The sequence below is a fragment of the Chaetodon auriga genome, chromosome 14 (genome assembly GCF_051107435.1).
Source record: "Chaetodon auriga isolate fChaAug3 chromosome 14, fChaAug3.hap1, whole genome shotgun sequence".
In the NCBI taxonomy this organism is placed as follows: Eukaryota; Metazoa; Chordata; class Actinopteri; order Chaetodontiformes; family Chaetodontidae; genus Chaetodon; species Chaetodon auriga.
In genome coordinates, this window is record NC_135087.1 from 14,570,237 (window position 1) to 14,587,797 (window position 17,561).

Consider the following 17,561-nt stretch of genomic DNA (forward strand, 5'->3'; position numbering starts at 1 on the left):
AGGGAAAAGCTAACGCAATGAGAAGCAGTTAATGCCAGTTAATGCCTACATTTCACCGTCATCTCACTCAAGGATAACTCATTTCATCATAGATTTCAGCCTCCACACTGGCACGTGTCTGCTGTTCCATATCAACTCATTTTCAGAAAGAAAATCTCATTTGATTGACACAAAACCAGGGTCCATGTCTCCTGGGGGTCCTGGACATGAATACCTTTAGGAAAATCTGTGGGATGTCATCCCTCTTGTAGTTTACTCAAACTTTTTGTTTGTTCAGTCTGCAGAACAGGAAAAGGGTGGACCTTCCTCTGAAGATAACACTGGATGTAGGTTCCATTATGGCTTATATGGGGGATGAAGTTATTGTGGCATGCTAGGTGGTCCCCAGAGGATGTTTCCTGAAGTCTTTCAGCTGCTTTGAGAAGTTAACTGAGTCTTATCACGCGTATTCGGGTGGAGAACAGAGCTTTGTGATAAGGCAGTCATTCCATTATGCCACTGAATAAGAGCACAGTAAATGATGATATTCATTGGCATACTGTCTACATTTGATTGCGAAAGTGACACACAAGGACCATAAAAATATTAACTTAAGGACGTTTAATGTGTACTTGATAATGTTATTGTTACTTCAGAACTACATGTGGTGTGTTAAGACATCTTTCCTCAAAGCAGGAACGACTCTCACACACATCAGTTTGCCTTACCAAAGCACTTTACAAGCGCTTATCAGTTCTCACCTGCATATGCGCCATGCTGTAATAGATAATATGACAAGTATTACATACAGTATGATCTAACTGAAGTGCAATTACTCACAGCTTTTCAATGACCATAAAACTTTTTGCAAAAAAAGGAATGTTGCTAAATTATCTCTGGAGCTCCACATTTGCCACTTTTCACATGACTTTAACTGAGTATAAGCTCAAGAGCAGCAATACACACCATAGGACAAATGATAGAAGGTGCATACAATCTGCAATTACATCTCAGACAGCTCCTGCACCCCAGAGCATCCTCCCTTTGATTGGATGCCTCCCTGTGTGCTGTCCACAGATGTACAGTTGTTTGAGTTCATGTGTTTCCACAGGCGGAGTGAAGTCATGAGAACCTGTGTATTAGCAGCTGGCTTCTTCCGATAAGATGGCTTGTCTGCACCCTTTTCTGTGTCGCTGCTGTTATCAGAGCAGTCAGTGATGCCTGAAGCCCGCCCCCATGTGGCTAAAGGCACATCTAAATCTGATCTGATTTCATTCATATGACATCCAGCCCAACACTGCTGACAGAAATGCACTGCTCAGACAGAAATAAATAAAAATGATCACACTTTGTATGATTTTTCAAGGAGTGAAGCAGCACACATTACCATTTGGAGTTTGTGTTTCTTGTGTGGCCATTGGCACTTTCTGAGTCTCCACCCAACCTTAGACCAATAACAGACACTGATAAGAAAGGTAGAAGGGTATTACACATGCACTTCCACTGCAGGAGTGCCTTGATTCATCTTAGTTCTCCCCTGTTACACTCATCTCACTGCAGCACTGCTTCTTACATTATATGATACATTTGGGTGGATCACATTTCTACATCTGCTTACAATTATGCACTCTGAATGACCTCAGGCAAAGTTAGTTTCCTTAGGAAATTAAAATCTCAGAATAAGCGACCAATGATAAACAAATGTCAAAAGCTTAAAAGAATGAATAGTTTTGCGTTCGTAGCATAAATCGTATGTTATGACTGATCTTTATTTGCATTTTGCATTGTGAAGGTAAGATTTAAATATAAAATAGACACAGATCATTTAAAGATGATCATGTAACATGTCGAGCATTAGCCCTGTGGTCAGATGCAAAATATGTAGCATGGCAAATTAGAAGTCAGCCAGTCACTGCTGCAGCTGGCAGCATGATGATTTATGTCTTTAGGGCGCAAGTAAAAAGGGCAATGAAGGTTTTCTTGATAAATTATCGAGATATATTTAAACGATATTTCAGTTTTCTGGTCATAGTGGGCCTCTTTAAGGATGTCCTGTAGGCCTACACAAGGCACTGACACACTGTACACAGACAAATGAAAAATGGTCACATGCACACACACTGGAATGTGGATAAAAATGTGCTGCTGATTTTAGATAAAGTGTCATTATCAGGTTGAAACTCACATTTCTAAGAAAACTCAAGTCAAAAGAGTGAAAGACCTGGGACCAACAACAATTAGCTCAATGCCTGGGCTGTGACCACCCCCTGGTGGATATATTGAGTTAACTCCTGACCACCTGGGAGCATAGTGGTTTTTTGTAGTTACTGAAAATTTGCTTCTTTATCACATATAAGAAAAAATGGATCACTCAAGTGTTGCATTACTCTGTAGAGACTACATACTGAATGAGCTCTGCCCGACTGTTGTCAGTCCACCACCAGACTCTACACTAATTAGGAAAGGCAGATATGAGCAGTAACTGTAAAACAAATCTTTCAGAATCAGTCTGTAAACTTTGTTTTTCTATTTGACAAAGCAATGTCAGTTGTAGATTACCATCTACATGGCCGACTGCCACGTTTTATGTTTTTCTTCCACTGGGGGGCACCAAAGCTGGACATTTTCAAATTATTAATAGTTTTACACAAAACAAATTATATGCTAATGTGCAGTTAATGGAGTGGGAATTATTTAATAATTTCTGTTATAATGTCAGCTATTGCTTTTAGAATTCATCTTAATACATTTATGGTTCTATTTGGCTAATTTTGATAGTGTTCGGCAGAGACGAGGTAGTCAAGTATGAAATTAACGAGGAGCTTGTGAACGCAGCGTTAGATGATCGGTGGTGTAACGCTCGCGCGCTCAAGTGACAGGTGGTAGTAGGCCTAGCTAGGCATTGTTGTGGCTAAAGGAAACGCGGTGGCAGCCGGATATTTGTGAGCTAGCAGCTTCACCGTTTTTATTCGCTAGAAACAGCTCATACATAACTTCAGAATGGTTTTGGAAGACGTCAAGTTCCTGAATGTTCTGAAGGGAAAACGCATCAAACTAACCCTCAAGACGTCTTCCTACCATGGCGTCCTCGAACGTATCAATGCCAACAAAACGTTGGTTTTGGCTCACGGTTAGAGAAATGTTCAGCGTGTGTTTTGTATAGTCAACACCAGTTGCTCAATAACAATGGTTGTAAAAGCAATTTGCTGTCTGTAGGCCAGAAAACGTGAATGTTTTGAGCTAAAGTAACCATGTCGTTTCAGTTACTGGCAGTGATGGCTCTAAGATACCAGGCTTGAAAATGTTCTTTGGGCACGAGATAATGAATGGTGAGTTCTGAGCTGAATAATCAGGGTACTTATTTTTCAATTAGACGTTTTGATGTCTTACATTACGTCTTTGTATCATTTAATTAACAGTGGAATATAGCAATGAAGCAGACACAGTCAGAGGGTAAGTCATAAGCAAAAAATGCTTCACTGTTGCTGACTCTGATTTGGTCATTAACTGTAACATGTCATGTGATGCACAGAAATATTCATGACCGCACACTTGAAGAGAGCTCAAATGTGGAAGAGTTTCAGCTGGACAGGAACACAGTCACATTGGGTAAGTTTTTTGTAGTCTTTTTCTCAAAAGCAGAGCTCTATTGATACTGAAAATTCAGCATACTTGCAGCTTCAAATTCATGTCTTCCAAATGGAAATCATTAATCTCTACTGAGAAGATCCTTTCTTGCAGGTGAAGATGAAGAGGAATATATCAACTTTGTGGTCATTGATGAGTTTCACGAGAAGTTTGGACCCGCTGTAAGTTGATTTTAAGTGCCTTTTCTGTTGCGGAAATCATTTAAAGGCTCTTCCTCTAAACGCAGTGTTTGCAAACTCATCTTCAGGTGATGCACATCAAGAAGCAGGATGTGATTGGTGTGGGAGCTGATGGAGTTGAGGTGTTTAAGCATGGGAGACTGTGTTGGCTGCAGGTGAGAAGCTCTGAATTGTTGCTTAATTGGGTCCTTTCAGATGGCATCCACGTCTTTTGTTTTTCATTGCCTTCATCATAAGATTGAAAAAAGAAAAAAATAACCTAAACTGCTCTTCATTTATCTAGATTGCCACTAAAGACAAAGTGTACCTATTTGATATCCTGCTACTCGGAGCCTGGGCCTTTAAGAATGGGCTGTCTATGATCCTGCAAGATAAGCACATACTGAAGGTGAGCAGTGTAAACAGGCAGGAATTACCATTCAGCCATAGTGATGATTTTTAGATCTGTGTTGACTGTGCGTTTGGTACAGGTCATTCATGATTGCAGAGCCATCGCTGGATGTCTGATTGCTCAGTTTGGAGTACAGCTAACCAACGTCTTTGACACACAGGTATATGTACAGTATGTATGATGGCTTCTTCTCCTGTAGGTTTACTTGCACTGAGGTATTTCCTGCTTTTCTCTCTGCATGTGGTAAGGTGGCGGATGTCATGTGCTTCCACTCAGAGGCAGGAGGATTCCTTCCAGACAGAGTCAGTACTCTGCAAGAGGTGATAAGTCTCCATCTGAAGGTGCCCTGCTCCCAGATCTTACCTCTTAAAATGAAGTCCCAGCTTAGCAAGGTACAACGCGTGGCCTCATCCGAGATAGTTTTATTTCCTGGATAATTGTACGTGTATGCGCTGTAATCACAGGTGTGTGTTTTTACAGGAGGAAAGCGAGATCTGGCAGAAGAGGCCCTGTCCTGTACCCCTGCTTAGGGTGATGGCTCTGTCAGTGACCCGCCTTCTGCCTCTCAGACTGGTGCTGCTGGATGCTCTTATGACAGACTACATGGCCATGGTGGATTCATATCTCAACAGCAGCTACTACGCACCTGATGAATTGGCACATGTCAACATGGTGAGTAATTCACAAATGAGCCGTGTTTTTGAATTCCTTTTACAAGTTGTGCTCAGAGGAAAAATCTGTCACAACGACACAAATGCACACATAAATAAACTAGGTAATAGAAGTCTACGGCTGTAACCCACCGAATTTTGTCAGCTTCGATTTGGCTCTTCAGTATGAAGATTTTCCTTCCTTCATCATCTGTGATATGAAAACATCAGATTTCCACACAGTCACAAAAAGTAAAACCATGCGTCCTACTCTGATAAACAATACTTTAAATTCATCAAATTCACTCCGCCATGTTTCCCATTGCGACTCCGGAGGAGGAGTGACCCCGCATGAGCACGGTTTCCATGGGAACGCAGCCGTCAAGGCTTTTGTCATACAGAAGTGGCCGTGGTTTCATCTAAACTGGGTTGGAAAAAGACACGCTAGGGAAAGCACCAAGAAGAGCTACAGCTGAACTTTATGAATAAAAATAGAACATAAATTCATCAACACATGGAGAGATGAGTTCGACTGGCTGCATTACACCAAAGGCATGAAGAGGTTTGTTCTGTGGGCTCTGCTGGGAGCAACCCAGCCTGTCTGAAAAGTAAAATAAAGCCTCTACGTTGGGGTCTGACTGTTCTAAGACTCAAAAACAAAGAGAATTTATAGGTCCATACACACCTAAACACCTGCAGCAGAGAGTAAGAGAAATACTTAGGGAGAGATAGAGAGTCAAAGAAACAAATGTCCCACTAATTCAGCCTGGTACTCCTGATATTATTGCAAAACAGTTGGGAGAGTATTGCATCATGCCTCACATTGCAGACATGTAGTGGTGCATTCTTCTTTGATTTCACACGTGTTTTTGTCTGTGGCTGTAGTGGAGTTCACGTTGTTTATGTCTGTGCCGTCTGCCTCGTTTCACTCTGTCGTTAAAGTAGCGAGTGGTTTACTTTCTGTAGCCTAATGATGCTTAATTGCACCTGCTGTGGTGTCCATTGCTAATCAGTTGTGTGAAGGAGTTTGTTATTGTTGTTGTTAGTTTGGACACCATTGATCTCAAGTGTGGTGGTGTTTCATTGGTGCATATGTTGATATGTTGGTGGATTTTATTTGTTGCCTACGTGTGTTCTTTGATTTAATATTACTATCATATAATGTTATGTCCATACTGGTCATCATGAGATCCCCTCCTAATATTTTTTTTCTTTTTCGTCCAAATTTTTTTAGTGGGTTTTCCAACAGATAATCAGTGAAGTGATGACAAAACAGAAGATCGCTTAACCACGTTAACAAAGTACAGGAGCTCTCTAATCTAAGAGTAATGGGTCTGTGGAGCAGGGAATTTCCACAGAATCAGGCGTTTAGTCAAGAGTTACCACAGTGATAAAGTTCTTCTTGTGATTTTATATTATGGGTGTGACAGTGACTCCGAATGAGGCAGGGATGATGGTTTGACAGAGACATGATTTGTGAGCGATTTGTGTCCAACCAAAAGAGAGGGATGTGCCCAAAACATATAAATATAGGCACATAGCTGGAGATTGATGACATCTATCGCACACAGGATCAAGATCCTCATATGTTCTTCATAGTTTAACCTTTGTTAAATGATGATCCCATCCTGATAATGATTCCAGTGCTTTGATCCTCAGTCCTCATTCTGTGAAAAAGCCAATGTAAAGTTTAGCTGAAGCTGATGAGGCTTTGGCAGCCTGAGTAAGAAAAATCGGGCACATATCTTCCAAGTTACAATCTTTTTAGTACAAAACTGCTTTGTCCAAAAGTGAGTGTGGACTGTGAATTTTGTCTCACATTGAAATTGTGTTCTCAATTTTGAAATACAGTGCAGACAGAAAAACTTTCAATCTCCATATGGACATGTGATGTGAACCCTAAAGCACATCAGTCATACGTACATTTAGAAGCATACAGGTGAACAGTCTACCCGTTTGCATCTTCAGGAGAGTGTGTTGGAGTTGCCTCCAGAGCTCAGACAGCTGGAGCAAATGCGTCGTGAGCGGCAGGAGTGGGCTGCCAACCACTACCCCGTCACAGAGCAAGGTCTGCTGGCTCGCTTCAACCCCCGAGTTCAGTCTCCACCCCAGACCCCAACTGCAGCACAGGCAGATTCCTTTAAGCCTGCAACTGTAGACACCCCATAAGTAATGCCCCAGCCTGGCTGTAGTGCAGGTGACCTGTCGAAGAGTTCTTCAGGCTTGAGAAGAGTCCATTGTACACAGACACCCCAGCTCCTCTCTCTCAGATATCAAAGGAAGTGTTACCATGCCGTGTAAGTTCAGCATGTCTTCATATGTTTGCTTTTCCATTGTTTGTGATTTCCCATTGTGCCCAGTAGATGGCAGTAAATATTCTGTTTTGTGCAAAGGTTTGTTGGATACCAGGTCTTTTATGTTTGGAAGAAAAAAAAAAAGAGAAACAGATTTTGTTGGTCAGATGGTTCAGGCCAGTTTAGTAAAATATCTTTCTGTTGTTTGTGACTACACACATGCCTGTCTGCTCCTTTATTTGTACAGTGCTTCATTTGCACCTGCAGGCAATTCATCTCAGTTTTGATTTGATTGAGTGATAAAAAAGTGTATCAGTTGCTATTGTAATGTGTTGTTTGTTTATTTCTATCACGCAGAATGTGTTCTGATTATGTTACAATTCCTGAAATGGCCAAGAAGTGTTAGCTTTGGCTGCTAGAGCACAAACTATGCCCAAAAACCCCTCCACATGCCCATTACACCACGATGTACTGAGCTTACTTTGATTGATTGCCGGTACAGCTTGAGCTGGGCTTCTGAGTTGCAGTTAATTGATCGTGAAAAGTAGAGAGAGAAAATGATAGATTTGCTGTTAATTGAACAAAAACATCACTGGCTGATACTTCTTTTGATCACGGATGACCAACCCAAAAAGCATTAGACTACAGTGTTCAAATATACATGATCACACGTGGATGACACCTGCCATGTTCTGCAGAAGCATATCTATGCATCTAATTTGCTGCTTGAGCTGCCATGCAGACTTTGCAGAGAGGCATTGTAGAGCCATTTAAGGCTGGCTCGTCAGAGGTTGATGCCTGGGATCGAAACGAGGCATGCACACAACAGCAGGGCATTGCTTCAGCCCGCAGCGCAAATGGGCCCCCGTATTAATCACATCTTATTGCTGTGGTTATCTACATGCAGAGGCTTGGGCCCTTTCCAGAGCTTTCTAATTGAAAGCATGAAATGGATAAAGTAGGATTTTAATTAACTGGGAGGCAGCCCGGCACAAAGCCTCACATCTCTCTTAGCAACCAGCTCCTCCTCAGCTTCTGCTAAACACAAGCAGGGTGGATCCTACCCATATGCCTCCTTTAACCCTTTGAAATGTGGTTGTTGCTCAGTGTGCATGTGGGTGGGTTCAGCAGGGAACAAAAGGTTTAACACATCACCTCAAAGCTGATTCACTTGGTGTTATCTTTGAGCTGCTGCACTCAAATCTTCCAGAAGTGAATTTCCTGTGCAACAGCTTTTTAACTCGACTGGGACTCGACTGCGTTGAGTTTCTTTGTTTGAATTTATTTTACACATAGAGGTCCAATATGGCGACAGACTTGTTTTTTTAATATCTGCGTCACTCAACAGTGTAGTTGTGTGTGTGTGTGTGTGTGTGTGTGTGTGTGGGATGCAGGTCTCTGTGGGGCTGTGGAGGACAGGCTCTTGTCATTGACAGCCAGATTGGGGCTCTTATTTTAGAGGACCTTGCATTTCCTCTCCGTCACAATAATGCCTTATGTGCAGCACTTCCTGTTTCTCAGGCCTGGGAGGAAGGAACAGGGCGCTTGTCACACGGTAGTCACCGCTTCCTCCCCCCCTCCCCCCGCTCCCCCTGCTCCCTAACTTCAGACAGTGCTGTGTCCTTCAGAGGGGAAAGATGACTGCACCTTCAGCATCACAGCAGGATGCTGCCGAGCTATTTTTAGACGAGAAGTCGGAAAGGTAGCGGACAGACATAAACACAAACTTTAGGATGTCCAGCTGTGTTGATTTAGCATCCTAAAATGGAGGTTCAACTGTGTAAGGCCAATTATTGTTTTGACTGAGCAGTGGGACTCAGGAGGCCTGCTGTTTGCTCAAGGTGTAATTAGAATAGGTCGCCCATAAACAATGATTATCACTTATAAATATTGCACACGTTTTCCTATGAACCCTTTTGAACCAGACAAAAAACTACAGATATTTTTCGTAATCAAAGGTGATGTTTTTGCTCCACTATTCAACCACACAATATCAGTAGGCAACAGAGCCACCTGGACACGTGCCAGACTGCATTATTGATCATCTGGGCTTGTGACGCCCTCCTGACAGCACCCAAAACCAAGGTATTGTGTCCCCCCCCCAACCCCACCGCCTTATTTACTTTCTGCCATATTACTGTCATACTGCAGGGGCTCCGGTTACCAACAATACCAAAGCGACAAGGTATTCAGAACAGGCCAATGCTCCTAGGCAACCATCCCTCCTCCTGATGAGTGTTTGGCTACAGATTTGTTCATAATTAATAAGCTTTTGTTAATTATTGAGAATGTACGGATAATTTACCAAAACCACTCCCTGTGAATGGGACGTGTTAGAATTGTCTTGTTGTTTGCTGGTTTGCACTCGGAAGCACATCATTAAAATTCATCGTCAGGTTTGCTGACTAAGTGCACATTCAGATCTCTGCTAACGAAGGCAAGGGAAAGCTGAGCACAGTTCGGACCACTGGATCGTCAATAATCAGATTGTTTGTGAGCTTTTTAAATTTGTGCTCATGATTGAGTCCTGCCGCGTTGACATTTCTCAGGTAATTACAGCCTTTATTTCACCCGGGAGCTGCTTTAGCCTGAGGTGGCAGACTTGGCGAGGAGCGACTTATTTGATTGGCTTGTTGAGAGAAGTCGATCTGTTGGTCTTACCTGAGTAATGCGGTACAAAGAGGCAGATTGATGGGCTGCATTCATCAGTTCACCGCTGTGGCACAACAAATTAGACATGTCAACAAAATAATCTCAATTTCATTATTCATGTAACCACATGTAATCCCTTTGTATTCATGGACTGTGGGGACTATAATCAGATATCAGGTTCCACTGTGACACTGAACTGTATCCCTGCAGCCAATCTTCCATCTGTTAGGAAAAACCTATTGTTGAATCCCTCCCAGCCCCCCCTCCTGCCAGCACCACCTCTCCCTCTTTCTTTCTCTCACATTACAAAATGACCCTCTTTTGCTCTCCACTGGTCATATTCAACGGGAGGATGAATATTTAACGTGAGAAAGGCCGACCTATCCAGATGGCCTCTCAAGTACAGCAAAAATGAGAACAAAACTCAGTATCAACATTGCAGCCAGCCTCACTAAAGGTATGTATTCGTCCCTGCAGTCAGGAAACCAAAGTCAGGAAGACCCCTCAATATGCACACATTGATTAAAACACCGGCATGCACAGATGCAGGCACACAATATGCATCTTTATGAACTGCTGCGCCATGTTTACTCAGGCAGCATGGCGCATCGGGACCTTAAGGGCCTCTCCAAAGGAACCAGCCATATTGTGACCTTCAGCTGGGACAGAGGAGCTCAGTTAGAGGATGAGTGGCAGATGAGGGTGCAGAGGAGAATGTGTTTGATGCAGAGAGAGCAGGCCTGAGGAATGTCAGTCCTCAGCTGGTCTCACTGTGGATGCATAAGCACACGAATGAACACTTTTAGCCACGCTAGCAGCTTGGCTCCACGGATGGTAATGCTGGTTGGTTGGTTGGATGACTGCTTTGTTCCAGACTGAACTATTCATTGGATTTCAGAAATTCATGGTCTCCAGATGATGAATCATATTGCCTTTAATGATCCCTGACTACTACCTGATAAACGTCAGTATGTTAGCATTGTCAGTGTGAGCATGTTAGCCTGCTGTTAACATTAAGCTCAAAGCATCACTGTGCCTAGGTACAGCCTCAGAGCTGCTAGTGTGGCTGTAGACTCTTAGTCTTGTTAATGAGTCCGCCTGAGACGGTCCAATACTTTATTTAGAGTCATTCATATTGCAGTTAGTTCTTCAGCCACCAAAGTTCTCTAATCCTCTTTGTAGAGGAAAAGTTTGTCCTCTCAACCATAAGCTTAGCTCAGGGGGAGAGGGACAGAAAGTCTTCGTCACATCAGAAGAGCAGCTGAGCACTTCTGAGCATTTTGGCCATCACTTCACCAACCGCAGAGTCACTGGCCTGGCCACAGTCCCCGGGGCTCAGTGACTGCGCTCTCATTCACGGGAGATAATGACAAAACGAGCGGGATGTTAACGATTTGTGCAGTGAACATGGACGCGTCAATGGAAAGCATGTAAATTAATGACGCGAGACGGCCACCAAGCTTGTGATGTTCAATTTCTTTTCGTTGATAAAATGAGGATGTCAAATCAATTTAATTATGATAACTTTGGACACATCTTAAAATTGCCCTGTGTCACTGTGATTAATCTTCTACAGCATCAAGCACAACCTGTCCTCCAGATTTTTTTGCATTGTTGGCTTTGAGAGCTTTTTCAGGCTTTGCTTGATTGAGAAAGGCCACGATTGGTCAAAGGAAAAGGTGTTTATTCACTAGAAATTCTGGTAATTAGTTATTAGAATATTGGCAACCCCCTCAGATACAAATGTCTTTGATTAAAAAGATGGGAGATTAGCTTTTGGCAAGTTTGTCATAATTAAAGCCTGCATTGTGTTAGGTGTGTGTGTGTGCACGCACAGATGAGGGGGTAGTTGTAGCCACAGGGAGGGCCTGGAAGAAGAAGGGGTGGAGGGGGCTCCCCGTGGCTGGCTGAATTAGTGCCCGCTGGTTTGGCCTGGCAGCTGCTCTCTGAGCCTGGCACGCTGACAGCCTGGCACTGTGGCGCTGTGTTGTCAGAGCCAACCAGCAGACTGTTAGGGCGGCGGTAACGCCAGGCCCACCAAACACAAACTCTTTCACCATAGAAGGCTTTGTCTTCCAACCAGGCTGCCGTACTTGCGTTACTTGTTATGGCAATATCAGTGGATTAGTATGAGATTAAGTTGGGTAATTAAAAAGGGCAAATTACATTCATGTCATCAGGGAGAATGTGAATGCCATCCTGAGCCAGTTATGACATTTAGCCATAATGAAAAATGTGACCATTATGTTTTTTGTTTTCTTTTTCTGAAGCGGCGTTTGGTTCCAAACCAGTCAGGTATCACAGTCACAGTGCTGTGCCTTGTCCCATGATTGGCTGAAGTAAAGACGATTTCTGGATGATTCACTCAAGTGAAATTCAATTTAATTAAAATCGCTTTGTCAAGAATGCTTAACAAAAGCCCTAAATGGTCAATTAAATGTGATACACAAAGCGGCGCCATCTGTTTTAACACGTACTTGTTACTGCAGTCACATAGAAACCACCTCGTCAACAAAAGGGATTTCACGAATTTACAGAAGTCTTGACGATATTCATGTTAAACATCATTTAACATGAATACTGGGCTTCCATAAGAATGGCCAAGCGAGCATGATTTAACTATTTTGAGTGTAAGGGGACATGCTTGTGAGAAAAGATAATTAAACTGATCGCCATTTCAGTCATTTTTAGTGCCATACGTCTAAATACTTCATCACCATTGTAGTGACATACTGAAAGTGTCATCGTGGATCTGCTGCAGGCTGCAAAAGGTGCTCATTGAGGCTTTGACCAACCTTGTGTGGAGGGTGTCACTGGTGGGATTTGGGGAGGTTCTGGGCCTGGATGGGCCAGCCAGGGCCGACTGGGGCCTGTCTTGGCCCAGATGCAGCAGCTTCTGTCCAGGCATGGCACTGGGATATCTGTGAGGCCCAAGCACACCAGCTGCTATCTCCGTGTCACAGACAGCTGTATCTGAATATTCATACAAAGTGCAGATTAATGTGTGCTTGTTTGGCCCCACATGGTGTGCCGTCGAACAGGCCAAAGTAAGTCATAGGTGTAGAACCACAGCGTGAATGGAAAACTCCCACAATGCCTGAATCTAACCTCCGCCTGAGAGAGTGGGACAGGATAGAGGCGAGCAGTTTGGCATGAGAGCCTGAGAAACGTGCATCAGGGTTGAACTTAACAATGAGTTGTTCATTAACTATACAATTCAAAAATAGATTTTAGCTGCTGTGGCATGCTGGCACATTAGCCGTGTTTGTATGTTGGCCCTTTCATGTCTGGCTGTGGGAGGACTGGAGAGCAGCTGCCCATCTTTTTTTACCAGTGGCTACTCCTGTGGCTGTAACGCTCACACTCAGTCCAGCTTCTCCTTTGGTCAGCGCCATTCATCTCATGCCAGTAGGAGACAAGGAGCAAAGCCTCACACATTCACATTCAAAGCAATGGCCACCTTCCACGGCCATGGTTTGATCAACCTTGGCCTTCTTTAAGACACGTTTTGGAGGGAGTTTTGGTGGGTGTTTGGTCAAATAATCTGCTGGCGGATGGCAATAGAATCTGTGAATGTGCATTAGTGAGTGTTTTGAGAGTGGAGTTGTATAAAATGAGCAGATGGTCTTTACTTCCCTGCCTGAATAAGTGGAGTGAACCAGTGGGCACACAGAGGGAGATTTGTGGGTAAACTGTTTTACCTCCCCTTTCTTTGTTTTGTAATGGGGAAGGCAAAATGGTTGCTAACTGCTGACGGACAATGGCTCAGCCCTAATGAGAGCAAAGTGTGTTGGTGCTGCTGGTATAATGAGGATGAAGTGGGGCAGCTAATTATTGCAACCATCTGAAGTTATCAGAGCCAGACGAGCCCGTATTTTACTTACCACCATGGTAAAAAACAACTGATGTTATCGTCCAGTGTTTTCTAATTGACCAAAGTTGTGCATCCAAATAATGTTCAAATGTGTCTTTGAATATCACAGAAAATGAATTTTACATATGCTTTCTGAACAGTGTGTCTAGGCTTTCTCTAAAAAAGCCTGTTTACTATATTTATCTACTTCATATTTTTATTTATGTGCAGCCAATCTATCTTTAGGCTGTCCACATTCATATTTTGGGTGTCTATACTTATATTTCGGCCATATATCTTTGTATTGTGGCCATTTAGTAAATCTCTCATTTCAGATCCAGTGTGTAATATCCCTACTTGCATTGAATTCCTTTATTTGGCTGTAAGTGACCCGTTAAAGCAGCATTTTCTGACGTGTTTGGAATTTCATTGGCTATACGGAGTACCAGTCATCCACACAGTTGGTTGCAAATGGCTCTATATTTCCAAAAAAGAAGAGAATGAGGCACTTCTGTTCAACAAGGACTCTCATTGGCTATTGGCGGCTGTGGACATGACATGAAAGATCCTTATCAGTTAAGTGAGGTGTCAATCGGAAAGTCTGAGTGCAGTGGCCATCGTGAGTTGGTGAGTTGCCTCTGTTTAATGATCAGTTGTTTGTTTGTTTGTTGTTGGCATATCTTGGTTGGTTTGCGTCAATCCAGTCACAAGAATCTTATCTTTCCAATGATGTGTGGCGAGAGTACAAATGTACATGCAGGATTTGTGTCAATAGACGGGCGTCCACTTGACAGTCTGAAGAGGCAAACTGAAACAGAAAGGAGTCTCTTATCGCTTCATTGAGCAGTCTACTGTATGTGAATCCATCCCAGGATAGTAAAATCATCAGGTGACTGGGTGTGTCATTTATTGGCTCTGCCCTTATCAGCTGTCTGTCTGGCCTCTTGCTGACCCTGAGCTGACACAGTACCGGTAACACAAGCTGTAAAACCCACAGGCTGTAAAAACTTTGACTCTGACTGGTGAGGATCTTGTTGGCAGCAGTGTTTGTGCAGGAGTGTAAACTTGTTATTTGCAGATAATCTCCTTTTTGAATCCAAAATAGGCGATTTGTGTGATCTGTGTAGATCCCATGAGTTTTTTAAATGGGGGATCAGGGGATAGCCCTCCTGGTGGGGCACCCTAAAACCCACGACAGCCATATCTTTATCACTTTTTTTTTTTTTTTTACACCGTTTACATCCCTACTTTGTCTGGTGGTTGTCATGGTAATATATTCAGAAATGGCGTTTCAGTGTTCCTTTCCCATTCTACCCCGTGTCCTTCACTCACCCCCACCTGGGTCCCTATCTGACAAGTGTGTGAAAATTAGTGCGTGCACTCCATTAACAGCCGTGTTTTCCAGTCAACCACCATTTTATTGTACCACAGAGCTGATCTCTGCCAGTCGTTGGTCATTTGAATATGTTATCCAGAAAAAATGTGATTTAGTTTTCAATTGTGATGCATTACATCATTCCGCTCTAACTGCTCTGTAATGATCTCTGATAATAAGCTGGATTTTGCTTCCAGGACGTGATTGACTAATGGTTGATTACAGAGTGGGTTCTATCCTTGGATAAGCAGTCAGCATGGACAATCTTCTCATCAGCAACAAGCCTGCAGTGATTGCTGTACCAATGCCCAGGCCGAACCCAAATGGATGGCGGTGATTGCCCGAGTAGAGTGTGTGCAACACGTAAACTGCTCATTTGTAAACAAATGGGACCATTAAATTGAGCTTGTGGAGACATTGTCTTTGTATGACTCCAAAGAAAAATAGCTTCTTATACATTTATTTTACTATGACTCCGCAAATACTTAGTGTGTCTGCACATGCCATCTTTGACATTGGCGGTTTGCACATGGGACGACATTTGGCAAAACAGTGAAACTTTTTTTAAATGGAATTATAGAGCTAGTTCAAGCTGACTCTCCGTGAGAAGTTAGGACTTTCTAGAGTGTAGAGGTCACTTTTTTCATTCTCCCTTACATAGAAAAAAAACTTTATATTGTGTAAATAAAGATAAGAGCCACATGTTATTTCATCTTTTGAAATTTATGGTGGAGTGTGGGTGTAACAGAGCTCACAGAGCCCTAAAAGGAGACATTTTTGCAGAGGCTTTACAGTTTCCCATCAAGCCTGTGCCTTTGCTCCCCGTGGCAGCAGGGCCAGAGCACTTTCCCGTCATTATGAGGGCTCCAGAGGAAAAGGAGAAGCAAAATGGTTTCCAGGTTTTAATCTGAAGAGGGAGGGGTGAGAGGAGGTGGGGGCTCGGTCGCAGGTAGCTCCATCAACTGTGAAGAGACTGTGGGCTGTAGGAAACCAGCACACAGTTGTGGGTCATAGTGACATGACATGATACATAAAAAAGCTCTTCCCTGCATGTCCTGCACAGATACGCCTATACACTCAGCAAACACATACACACACGCATACATTTACTGTGTTTTGGACTACCTGAACATATTTCACTGCTAAGACTATCAGTCTTTCATGCATTATTCTCAGGTTGCCAACCAGAAGCAGCCATTAGAACAATGAGCATTGTGATGTCTGACAGTGACAAACCCCTGCAATTACACCGGGGGATGACACCCATGTGGGGGGAAGTGGGTGTAGATAAGGAAAGGAAATGACACAATTTCCAAATTTAATTTGACAGACAAAATGACAGTGGGGGTCCTGAGTTTCAGTAAGTTTCAGGTCAGCAGGTTCAAATAGCAACATGACATCATGACATTTTCCACTTCCAAAGGTGCTGTTTTCTTTCCTTTTTTATGTTTTCATACCAAACAATAAAGCAAAATGTGTGTCAAAGATGTCCCACAGTTTAGATAATGATCAGAAGTGAATGAAACGCTTCTTAAAGGCTGATGTTTAACACTTTGCATATAAACTTTAATTCAGCATACTCAGCAGGCAAGGTGGGTCCTCCAGCGTGGTTCCCACATTGTCCCCTGTCCAGAGGAGAGTCTTATTGTTTGAGGAGGAGCCACGTTGTCTGCAGAGGGTTCCATTCTCTTTTGTGCCCTGATAGGTTTACCAGCAGCAGCATGGAATAAGGAGTCACTCTCTCCCATACGACAAACAGGAACCAGTCTGAATGTGGCCCAGATGCTTATCTGTTTCTTATGTGACTACTGTCTGTGCTTTGGAAATCAAATGCCACTAATGCTATTTTGATAGTCCTTGAGTCAGGCTGTTTGACTCAGAGCCTGTAGGCTTACAACAGGAAGGGAAAAAGAAAAATAGTTTACATGGTAAATGTGAAGCTGCAGGCCGGAAATGGTTAGCTTAGCACAAACTCATTAACATCTTGCATTAAGTTCTCAGTCTAGATTTTGCATCAGAGCCAATCTGAGCCTTGTAAAACATCCACCTCACACATCTGGGATGTCCAAAGAGCTCTGAGCCCTGTTCCATTTGAATCTGTTTGTCCCTCCAACAGATACACCTGTAGCATCACATAAAACATCTCCAGCTTTAATGTTGTCACCCTGCCATCTTCTCCTGCAGAATACTGGCTGCCATGGTTACAGTTTTTAAGGAGCCTGATGATGGAACGAATCAGCCCTGCAGGAGGGAGCAGAGGATGACCATCTACTGCCACCAAGTCCAACATGGGACATCAGGTTTGTCTGATGTTCACACACTATGAAGACGGAATATGGAGACTTAGCTTCCAGACCAAGATCTCCATTTCTAGGTTGTTTTCATGGCATTTTTTGCTTTTACTTGATAAAACTGAGTGACAAGGATCATGGGAGAGAGACTTGAACTGAGGACACTGAGGATAAAGTGTTTTTGTGTTGTTGACCGCTAGCCAAACTGGACAACCCTCTCCAAGATTTTATCAAAATTAAGGGAGGCTA

General features: G+C 43.1%; 1 protein-coding gene across 1 annotated transcript; it reads left to right on the forward strand.

The window, feature by feature from the left end:
• The first annotated feature begins 2,979 nt into the window (after window positions 1–2,979).
• exd1 (exonuclease 3'-5' domain containing 1) lies at window positions 2,980–7,016 on the forward strand. Its single transcript, XM_076749087.1, has 11 exons — window positions 2,980–3,109; window positions 3,243–3,308; window positions 3,399–3,432; window positions 3,512–3,588; window positions 3,721–3,788; window positions 3,875–3,961; window positions 4,090–4,194; window positions 4,277–4,357; window positions 4,446–4,589; window positions 4,678–4,869; window positions 6,816–7,016. The coding sequence occupies exons 1-11, from the start codon at window positions 2,980–2,982 to the stop codon at window positions 7,014–7,016; spliced, it is 1,185 nt and encodes a 394-aa protein (XP_076605202.1).
• The last annotated feature ends 10,545 nt before the right edge of the window (window positions 7,017–17,561 follow it).